We start from the raw sequence: 12,290 nt of genomic DNA on the forward strand, positions 1-12,290 counted from the left end.
CGTATAATGAGTCATCCATTAGGTGTTGTTATGGTGAGTTGAACCTGATGAGATAAGGATCAGAATGGGTCATACGCTGCTGGGGATAAAGGATCAGAATGGATCATAAGCTAGATCGTATCTGAATTGCAGAATGAACCGTTCGTTAGGCTGCATCTGGAGAGGTAAAGATCAGAATGGATCGTACGCTATATCGTATCTGAGTAGCAGAATGAGTCGTCCATTAGGCGGGTGACTTCACTGGGGATGGAAGATCAGACCGGATCATATGCTAGATCGTATCTGAGTAGCAGAATGAGCCGTCCGTTAGGCTGTATCTGGAGAAATAAAGGTCATAATGGATCGTACGCTAGATCGTATCTGAGTAGCAGAATGAGCCGTCCGTTTGGCTGTATCTAATGATAAAAGGTAGTCGTACGCTAGACTACACTTCAGAATGTACTGTACGTTAGGTAGTATCTGAGGAATAAAGATCAGAATTGATCGTACGCTAGATCGTATCTGAGTAGCAGAATAAGCCGTCCGTTAGGTTGTATCTAGAGAAATAAAGGTCAGAATGGATCGTACGCTAGATCGTATCTGAGTAGCAGAATGAGCCGTCCGTTTGGCTGTATCTGATGATAAAAGGTAGTCGTACGCTAGACTACACTTCAGAATGTACCGTACGCTAGGTAGTATCTGAGGAATAAAGATCAGAATGGATCGTACGCTAGATCGTATCTGAGTAGCAGAATGAGCCGTCCGTTAGGTTGTATCTGATGATAAAAGGGGTAGTCATACACTAGAATACACTTCAGAATGTACCATACGCTAGGTAGTATCTGAGGGGATGAACATCCAAATGGGTCGTACGTTAGACCGTATTGGAACAGTTGAAGGAACCATACGTTAGGCTGAATCAGAATGAATCGTACGTTAGGCTATATCTGATAATATTTGTATATGTTGTATTCGCAATAAATGTCTGGGATGAGCTTAAAGATGCCATCATTAGGAGGATGTCAGAATGCTTATCAGAATGAACATTCATATGGATTATATCTGAAAGATGCATCTGAATCTAAAATGTAACCGATGAGGGTGTCCGTCTGAATGAACCTTTATTTTGACTATATCGGGAGGATAATTAACCTGAAAAAGTTAGCCTCATGCCATGTCATGATGCATGAGATGTTTTATGCTTTTGAAAATAAATGCGAACATTGCATGCATGTATATGATGTGAAATGATGCGTGAATGAATTATGCGTCTGAAAATTTTGCCAGGGGAAAATAAATACCCATATTCTGATTGGAGATATTTGTATTGATGGTTATCCAGTTACGGATAATGTTGGATCATCAATAAAACACTCGACTCTACATCTAGGGTCCATAGTGGTTTCAGGTCGAAGAGTGGTATACACCATTATCACCATGAGAATAACTTATGACACTTTGCATAACATTCTATATAGTATTCTCATAGCGGGTCAATCCGGTATAAATATTACTCTTAATATTCATACATATGTTTAAGACTTGATAACTCCTTATCCATGATCCATGAGATGTGATCATCAGTCTATATACATAATAGTCTTAATGCTTTAGTGTTATCCCACTTCACAATAAAGCTCGACTACGGATACTTTAAGAATAGTGTCCTTATGTTTAATGTGATCTCATGATTAAGTCACACTTGATACATTAAACCGACTAGCTATTACAGGGACTTTATTAAACAAACGTAATAAAGAAAAAGACTTTTATTATTAATAAATAATTAGATACAAGTACCAAAAGTATTGACCTTTAGGGCTTACACCAACAGTAAATCAATTTACCTAGTTGAAAAAATTAATTATTTGCTTTTGGAAATGTATATGCTTCAGTGGTAAATCGAATTCCCTAAGAGGTAAATCGATTTACCCAGTTGAAAAATTTATTCTTTGCGTTTGGAAATGTATAGGCTTCAGTGATAACTCGATTTCCCTAAGAGGTAAATTGATTTACCTAGTTGAAAAATGAAAATTTTAAGCCTAAGACATTGTCCACGTACAAGGAAAGTTTATGCAGTGACTGTTTGAATACTTGAGCATCTAAGACTTTAGTGAAGGTAAATATTCTCATTATACCTTCTTAAAATGAAATAGCTTAAATTCTTGAATCATAATACTTTATCTTTAAGTAACATCTTTGCCTTCTTGTCACTAAGAGCTTATCTTCATCAAAATACATTCATCATATAGAAGCTTGACTTCACAGACTTTTTATGGTCAAGCTTATCATTGAATCTAACATGAATTAATTCTTCAATAATTTGTGTGTTAGTGTTAAAGATTTTATAGACTTTAGAGCATTCATAATATCCTAACAATAAACACTCTTGTCCTTTAGAATCAAACTTGCCAAGATTCTCTTTAGTGTTCAACATAAAACACTCACACCCAAAAGGATAAAAATAAGAAATGTTGGGCTTTCTGTTCTTCCACAATTCATAGGGATTCTTACCCAAAATATTTCTAATAGAAATCATGTTCTGAATATAGCAAGCTATGTTAACTGCTTGTGCCCATAAATGCTTAGCCATGTCAAATTCTTGGATCATGGTGCGAGTCATTTCTTGCAAAGTCATATTCTTCCTTTATACAACCCCATTGTGGTGTGGAGTTCTAGGACAAGAGAAATCATGGGAAATTCCATTTGCATCAAAAAGATTTTCAAAAATTTTATTTTCGAATTCGCCACCATGATCACTTCTGGCTCTGACTATTTTGCAATCCATCTCTGTTTGCACTAGTGAGTAGAAAGTAAAGAACACAGAATGTGACCCATCCTTGTGGTTCAAGAACTTTACATATGTCCAACGAATATATTCATGAATGATGACCAATCTATACTTCTTACCATTGATAAAGGCAATTTTCATTAGACCAAATAAATTAATGTGCAGAAGTTCTAACGGCCTAAAGATAGAAACAACAGTTTTTGCTTTGAAAGATGTTTTAGAAAACTTGTCTTTCTAACATGCTTCACAAAGAGAATTTGAAGCGAACTTCGGGTTGGGTAAGCCTTTGACTAATCTAAGCTTATTTAGCTGAGAAATCCTTCTCATGCTAACATGACCCAAACATCTATGCCATACCCATTACTCCTCATTAACAGGCATTAAGCGTTTAACATTTTGATTGTCAAGATCAGAAAGTCTGGTTTTATAAATGTTGTTATTTCTCTTTCCGTTAAAAAGGATGTACCATCTTTCTGACTAAGAACCTTACATGAATTTTGATTTAAAATGACGTCCTAACCATCGTCACTAACTTGACTAATTGATAATAAGTTATTAATGAAACCATCGACCAAAAGAACATTAGTAATATAAGGAAGTTTATCGTTACCAATGGTTCCAGAGCCAGTGGTCTTTCCTTTCTGGTTTCCTCCAAAACCAACGAAGCCTTTAGGCTTAAGTTCCAGATCTTGGAACATATACCTTCTGCCTGTCATATGTCACGAGCATCCATTGTCCAGGTACCATGATCGGTGTTTCAACTAAGCTACTAAGGATGTCTGCAACATAAATCATTTTATCCTTAGGTACCCACTTTCTGGGTCCTTTTTTGTTAGTTTTCCCAAATTTCCTTACAAATTTGAGTCTTTGTGCAAAAGGATAATCACGGAGAATTTATGCATGACAATTAGTTTTTAGAACTGAGTTGTTACCTTTTGTAGGTTTCTATGTCTATGCAGAAACACCAATCTCAGTGCCAGCAGGCACGAAATGCTCATAGAGAGGTTTTATTTTACCTTTTGACTTTCTTCAGGTTTTATAGATTATGTACATCCTAAACCTTTCTTGCCATTTCTGCTAACTCCATAGATCAAAGAAGCCATTTTGCTTATATCTAAGCTTTTATCCAAAAAGTATTGTAATGTTTTGTCATATATGATGACACAATCAATACTGAAGCTTCCAAGACTATTTCTTCCTCAAGTTTTGAAACTTTACTTTTTAAAGCAGAGTTGTAACTTTCTAAAGATTTTTTTTTCATTTAGAGAAGGAATATATTTCTCAAGCTCACTGCGAGTTTCAGAAGTAACTACTTGGAATTGTTTAAGGTCCTTGTACCTACTCTGAAGACTCTGATACTTTTCCAGTATTTCAGAGAGACATGATTCTAAATCAAAACTAAATAGGTTAGAAAACACATCTTCATAATCAGAGTCTGATTCTGATTCTGATTCTGATAACACCTTGTCTTTTGGTTCTTCAGAACCTTTTGGATCAACTGTTGTTTCCATCAATGCAACATTGGCTTGTTCCTCATCAAAATCTTCTTCTTCTTCCGATTCTGAGTCGTCCCATGTAACCATCAACCCTTTCTTGCCTTTAGAAAATTTCTTCTTAGGCCTTATGTCCTTTTTCAGCTTAGGACATTCATTCTTGTAGTGGCATGGCTCCTTGAACTCAAAGTAGATAACCTATTTACCAGAACCTTGCTTCTTCTGTCTAGACGAAGGATCAGAATGACCAACAGTCCGTCTAGATCCTCTAAACTTTCCTTGACCATTATGCATGTGCTTCCAGAGTTTGTTGACCCTCTTTGAAATCAGAGATAACTCATCGTCATCTTCTGAGTCTTCATCAGAACCTTCAATTTCTTCCTTAGCGTGATAAGCTTTTGTCTTTTCAGACTTAAACTGTAAAGTAACAAATTTACCTCGCTTATGAGGTTCATCTTCCTTGAGTTCAATCTCATGGCTTCTAAAAGAACTAACAAGTTCTTCAAGACTAATACTATTAAGATCCTTTGCTAGCTTCAAAGCGGTTACCATAGGTGTCCATTTTTTAGGGAGACTTCTAATAATCTTCTTGACATGGTCAAGTGTAAAGTATCATTTGTCCATAACGTTTATTCCCGCAACAAGCATCTGAAACCTTGAAAACACAGTCTCAATTGTTTTATCATCTTCCGTTATGAATGCCTCGTACTTATGGATTAAGGCCAAGGCCTTTGTCTCCTTTACGTGAGCATTCCCCTCATGAGCCATACGCAGAGTCGAAAATGGATTTAGCATAATCTTTGTTTATTATCTTCTCATACTCAGTGTAAGAGATAGCATTTAGCAATATAGTTTTGGCATTGTAACGATTTTTGAAATCCTTCTTCTATTGATCAATCATAACACTTCTTGTTATATTATTTCCTTCAGCATTAACTGGGTGAACATAGCCATCGACTTCAAGATCCCAAAGATCAACATCGTAACCAAGAAAGAAATTTTCTGTTATATCTTTCCAATAATAAAATTTATCACCATCAAAGATTAATGGTCTTGCACTGTAGAGATCTCTCTCATTGTTGTTAACAATGTTAACAGTGGCCAATATTTCTCACACTTAACTGATCGGTGCTGAACACTGTGAAATGTTGATAAAACTTTTATCACAATCAAAACCAGAGCTCTGATGCCAATTGAAGGTGTGAGAAACACAAGAAATTAGGGGTTTGAATTGGGTTTTAAAAACCAAAAGCTTTTACTCAACCTAAGAACACCACTCAAATGTTAATCAACAAAGAGATGAAAAAACAAGTATTTTTATCCTGGTTCACTTGAAACTCAAGGTAACTCTAGTCCACCCACCAATGTGATATTTCCTTATACATATTGACTTAATCCACTATATTCAATTGATAACAATAATCACAAAGAATACTCTTCTTTGTCTTCTCAAGAATCCGAATATACCCTAGTCTCCTTAAGGAAAATCAAACAAACAGTTTGAATAAAAGTTTATGTGTTCACAAGATGCTTCTACACAAGTATATTTTACAAAAATGAAATACAAACACTTAAAGAAAAACTATATACAAAAATTGATAGCTTTTCACAAAGAAAAAGATGTTTGTCAAAAGTTGTAGCGCTTCATCATAATTCTTGTTTTCTTCAAGCCTCCAAGTCCTACTTATATATCATAAGAAGAAGACCGTTGGAGGGCAAAATGGGGAAACCAAATAAAGTGGTTGCTCACTGTTGGATGGTGAAAGGAGTGATACTGCGTACTGTCCTTCGTCGACAAATTCAGTGACAAATGTGATGTATAGTACTGTCTTTGCCCATGATATCAGGTAGTGGAAAGAATATTTAATTTCTACTATGTATTATTTTATCACGTGCCCATTTGATCTTATCTTCAAGTTCATTGGCTTCTGATGAAAGTTGACGAAGTATGAAATGAAGAAACATAAATTTGAATTCAGAAACTCCAGAATCTTTAGAGTCTATAGTCATAACCTTGATAACCTCAATGTTTGGCTTGAGATCTTCAAAATCTTCTGCTAAGTAACAAAAGTTCAGAAGCTCGCCATTCTTCAGAACCTTGATAATCAAAATCATGTCCAAAAGCATAAGTGGAGAGAATGTTGCAGTAACAACCTAACGTCTCTTCAAAAACCTCTCAGGAGTGAATCAACACAGAAGCAGAAAGAACATTGCAGCAACAAGTTGATATCTTTCAGAACATCTCATGATTAGTGCAGAAGCAAAATTTGGAACATAATTGTTCAGAAATTGATGACGTTGCACGTCATATTCTCAAAATAATAACTGCTTGTTAAAGCTACACAATAACAAACCATTAGGGTACCAAAATTATTCTCACACAAATACAACACTGTTATCATCAAAACTCAAGGTATAGATGCATAACCAAATCTTGTTCTAATAATGATGACTACAACCAACTATAATAAAAGACAAATTAGCTACTATTACTTATAATAGTTGTACAATGACAATCTATAAGAAAGAATTGGAACAACATTTGCATCAATTTCTCAGATAATGCTTCTGCCTTTAATCTTCCTTATTCCTTTCTCTTTTGTTGTCTCTGATTTTGTGTGTGTGTGTGTGTGTGTGTGTGTAAACTGTGTTAAAATCACAACCTCAATGCCTTAAATGAATGCCTTGGGCTGTTATTCGTAGAGCTCTAATGAGGCATTTATTTTAGTGGGACCTTTAGCTCGCCTAACGAGCGTGTTTTCCCCCTCTAAGTAATGTCTAATTTATCCCAAGTGGTTTTGACCACCATGCTTCACTCAACACAATTCCTTTTTTCACCTAGCAACCAAACCATTTTTTCACTCTAAAGTAACTTAGCTAATAAGTCTCTGAACTGCCTTGCCTCGCTTAGTGAGGTATTTGTCTTCACTATCGAATACTTATCTTAGCCAAGGAAATAAAGTATTCAAGATAACATTCAACCAAACAACGAACAAGGCTTGAAGTGGTTAGCCTCCAAACAAAACATATATGTTGCACAGATTAATCTTGAACCAAGACGGGGTTTATAGCCTATCATACGAACTAAACCACAATCTCAACCAGTAAAAACAAAAGGTGCTCATAAGAAGGTTAAACCAACAATGAGTGATAATTCAACAATGTAGTCTCCTTCCTATTTTGAACATGTTGACACACTTTTTTTCGGATTCTCCAACTTTAAAATCTGCAAAAAAAAGTGTTTTCAAAGGTGCTCGCATTAGCAAACCATCTCTTACACCACCTTTACCAAAAATCAAATACATCGAAGAAATACTGGTTTTTATGGACAAATACATTAAATGAATTGTAAATGTTTAGGGTGACGATAACCGTGATTGTCAAGTTGTTTTGCTTTCCTTAGTATGGTAAAGGAGAGGAGAATCATACATTTATCCGCTAACAACTTATCAAAAAGTTAAAGGCACATAAAGAATTATACACGACATTATACTGGGGAAAATAACATTTCAATGAAACTTATGAATCTCGTAATCCTTGTGTTAGCGGTCAGACACCAGAGAAAAAATAGATGTGATTCCCTAAAATGAATCATCTTATAACAAATGCATATAATATGGTGTGTATTAATCTGACAAGATACGGGTTCTCAAAAACATTTTTTCCACTGCGGAGTGTCCCACCTCACAATCCAACTGATTGAATTACGTATATTGGGTGACTTTCTAAATCAATGCATTTTGTTAAAGTCTATTTGAAACGGAGATGCCATATACTATTAACATATCCAGAGTGGACAACTCATCTAACAAAGGAAGATGAAACTCGGCGCATCATTTTATATATATGATGCAAGAATTCACCAAGTTGAGTGAGATTGGAAAATAATCAAATAAACAAAAGTCAAACGTAGAACCTCGCATAGATATAGATTTAGGCGGTAACACGTATTTTGATTCATTTTAGTTTTTTTCTTCAACAATGTATTAGGTGGCTAGGCATGCTTTGTATGTAATGTTGGATAAATAGTAATGATGTCATTTGTTTACATTTTCATAGATTTTAATTTATTTTTCAAAATTTCAAAATTCTTAACATTGTTCTTGTGTTATAACATATTATATTTCTAAAATGGGTTTTGTGTGAATATCAACAGGTAAATTCTGAACTACTCCATATTGTTAAAAAATATACCGCAAACATTTATTCAAAAATGCATTTATGAATTCATCCTAATTTCACTAAACGAATTAAGGTGTATCCTAAAGTACATTTATGAAATATCCCCTAATACAAGATTGAGTTTCTGAAGACCATATTAATCTAAAACTTGTATAAATAAGGATGTCACTAAATTGGTTAGCACAACCACACAAGAAACATACAAAATGTATTGGTATTCATATCTTTTGTTCACTTCAACGACGAGAAACCCCTCTTCAATTTAGGTTATCATAGATCACGAGCTGAATGCAAAAGTTACAAGTTCAACAAAAAATATTCTAAAAATATTGGAACATCCTACTTGAAGATGAAATATATTGCTTGATTTACATTAAAGATTATCTACATAATGTTTTAATTTTTATATAATTAAAACACATTATTGTTGTTAGTTTTATCTATTTCATTTCTACATTTGTTTCTAGTTCTAATTTCCCAAAGCACACTTCTAAAAATTACACATAAATGTGTTTCCATATCATTTTTTATTACAAATTAGAGTTTACTCACTTTTAAATAGATTGTGCTTTAATTATGGTGTGCCAAGAAATACATTTTTGAATTTTATAGATAGTTTTGATTTTTTATTATGGTGGGAGACCAACCCTTTAGGTGGGAAGAGCCATCCATTTTAAAAAATTAAGTTGATCCAGTCATTCAAATCTATTTTTTTATCGTTTTAATCGATTTAATCAGATCGGTGGGTTTCCCTTATCCATATACAACCATAGATATATTCACTTTAACCATTCGTTTTATGTTATTTTTTAAGAAAAATAAATATTTTTCTTTTGAGTCGAGCGAAGTGATTAATAGTTGTTTTTACATAAGAAAAATAAGATTAGAAATTGAAATTTTCTACACTTTCCAATGACAAATAGCTCCTCCAACAATCACCAACAGTTTCATCAGCAAAGCATTCAATTAGCATAAGAGTAACAAGATTTAGATAAATCAAAGTTGATTCATATATTTATTATGAGTTGAACAACTTTTGTAAGAGGACTCAAAGAATAAGGAACATACAGTGCATATTCATCACCAAATCCACATAAACATTATCAAACAAAAAAACATCCTCAACCTGTGAACTTGTCACAATACAATTCCGTTTAATCTTCATCCAATTTCAATTCTTCATTGTTCCTGCACCATAAACATGTTTCCATTGAACTTATTCAGAACCTGAGTTATAACTAATACAACGTGGAACATTCGTTTATTGACTATCTGTTAAAACCTAACATACCTTCTCATCAACTTTGACATCTTTTAGTTCAACTTTAGAGGTGGAAACATTTGTCTCGTCGGATTTTTCTTCATTGGCCACAATCTCTTTCTGAACAGTTTCCTTGGCTTCTTCTTCCTTGGTCAAATTATCTTCCTGATTTGTGTCTTTGGTTTCATCTTCAACTTCCTTGACCAAAGTTTCTTCCTGTTTTGTAGCTTTTGTTTCTTCTTCATCTTCCTTGACCAAAGTTTCTTCCTGTTTTTTAGCTTTTGTTTCTTCTTCATCTTCCTTGACCAATGTTTCTTCCTGTTTGGTAGCTTTTGTTTCTTCTTCAACTCCATTCACCAAACTCTCTACCTCTGTACAAATACATATATCAAATTAAACTTTAAAATTAACAATTAACAAGGAACATAATTATAACAACAACAAAAAAAACGTAATTCTCACCTTTTTGGTTTTCTGTTGTAGATTTTTCTTCATCTTTCTCATCTGCAGCAACAATCTCCCGTGTCTTATTTTCGACAACAACAGCTTCATTCTTCGTCTGCAATGCATTGTCTTCTTGCTGAACATTTGCCGTCTCGTTAGAATCCACAACAACAACATCGGATTTATCAGCAACAACCTTTTCGAGGTTCTCATTGTCAACACTGTTGTTGTCTATGGCTTTCTTCTGAATGGTTTCTGTTTCTGCACCATTTTCCTGGCCAACCTTGGAATCATCGACACTTTGTTTCTGGCTCTTGAGGATGGTGTTTCCGGGAGCAACGTCAAGTTTAGATTTTCCACAACCCATTTGTGCGCGTGTTTGTATATGAATAAATTAATAGTGGAAAACACGCGCACAAAAAAGAAGAGAAAAAGAGAAAGATCGAAGGATGAAATGTGTTTGTATGTGTGTGTAGAATGGGATATATGAATGGGAGAGGAACGGTTTACGTTGTTATGGTTTTAGCGGTAGAGGTAAGGCCTGCAACTGGACACGGGTGGAATGAAAACGAAGAGTGCGTCTTTTACGTTGTTTTGTATAGTTGTGATCATCGAAATACCAAAGGATTAGTAATAAATAGACAAAATAAGTTTCTTTGTTTTATACTAAACTTTTCTGTTTTTTTTAATATGGACGGTTCGTTGGACTTTTGTCGTTAAAAATAAAGTGGACAATGTACGTGTAACTAATTGATAAATAATACTCCACTAATGTATTTTTTTATGAGTTAAAAATAAATAAATAAATAAATAATACTTATTTTCCTTAAAATGAAATATAAATAAAAATTATCTGAAAAGTTGATTTATACACAGAATGCATCAACTTTTGATACACTTTTGTTTAAATTTTATTTTCAATATATATATATATATATATATATATATATATATATATATATATATATATATATATATATATATATATATATAAATTAGTCAAATATCAGTTGTAAAAATAAATATCAATTTGATATCTGATAATTATTATATATTTTAAATTTTTTTATTGTTGTTTATAATAGTAATCAAACGTATATTAGTGATTTCTAGAAAGAAAATTAACAGTCAAATCATTAATTATAAATTTAAAAGACTACTTTGAATAATTTGATAGAAATAGAAAATTTTAAAATTTTGGTAAATATAAATCTTTTTTTCTAATTTATAAAATCCTTCCATATAATTACTTTTCAAATTAATTTTCAAAAGTTCTAGAAAATTATGAATATTAGTTTACTAATTTTGTCAAATATAATAATTTAGTTTATAAATTAATATTAATACAATTTTAATGATTCATAATTTGTAATTGAGAATTTATAAAGAAGAATTAAACGTAATTAATCCACGCGCGGGAAAATTTGTTAGGAGCATGTTAAATCGTCTACCATACGATTTAATATTTTTTTGGATTATTTATTTATATATAAAAAATTATCAAATATTAATTTCAATTTATTATACTATATATCAAAATAAAGTATTTATATTAATAGAAAGTAGACTTTAAAAATGTATTATTATTATTATTTTCTCAAAATTGCATTTAAATATAAAAACCTATCATTTTTGCTTTAAAATAAAAATGTTTTTTTAAATATGAATATACTTCAACACAATATTATATGATGAATTTGCATTGTCAAAAATAAGAGTTAGAAAATGTGAACAAATATTACTCCTAAAAGGCAATAAAGTTTTGTGTAAAAAAACAATAAAGTTTCAAGTAAGAGATCTAGTACTAGTATAACAAACGACAACCTTGATCTTGATGTTAATAAATACAGTATTTAATTCATAGAATGGAAGTGTGTAGATATGGGAATCTCCTCTAGACTTAAGAAAATTGATGGCAAATAAATTTACTTTATCATCCTTTACATTGATACACTAATATTGACACATTAACTAATTTTAGAATATTTTTTACAGTACAATAACTTTTTCAACATAAAATTAAATTAATAACAATACAACTTATATAAATACTATTGATATCATACATTTATCATCTTGTTTTTTTCTTTTCTTTTAATCTTTCATGTAAAGAAAGGCAAATGTTATCGGGCATTCTTCT

The 12,290-nt window shown here is 32.5% G+C and overlaps 1 protein-coding gene across 1 annotated transcript; it reads right to left on the reverse strand.

Moving 5' to 3' along the window:
- Window positions 1-9,437: 9,437 nt before the first annotated feature.
- LOC127073346 (uncharacterized) lies at window positions 9,438-10,758 on the reverse strand. The gene is made up of 3 exons (XM_051014497.1): window positions 10,169-10,758; window positions 9,737-10,077; window positions 9,438-9,633 (listed from the first exon to the last, which is right to left on the reverse strand). Exons 1-3 carry the CDS (start codon window positions 10,515-10,517, stop codon window positions 9,625-9,627), a joined length of 699 nt encoding a protein of 232 aa, XP_050870454.1. The 5' UTR covers window positions 10,518-10,758; the 3' UTR covers window positions 9,438-9,624.
- Between the last annotated feature and the right edge of the window lie 1,532 nt (window positions 10,759-12,290).

This window comes from Lathyrus oleraceus, chromosome 4, assembly GCF_024323335.1.
Source record: "Lathyrus oleraceus cultivar Zhongwan6 chromosome 4, CAAS_Psat_ZW6_1.0, whole genome shotgun sequence".
NCBI classification, from domain to species: Eukaryota; Viridiplantae; Streptophyta; class Magnoliopsida; order Fabales; family Fabaceae; genus Lathyrus; species Lathyrus oleraceus.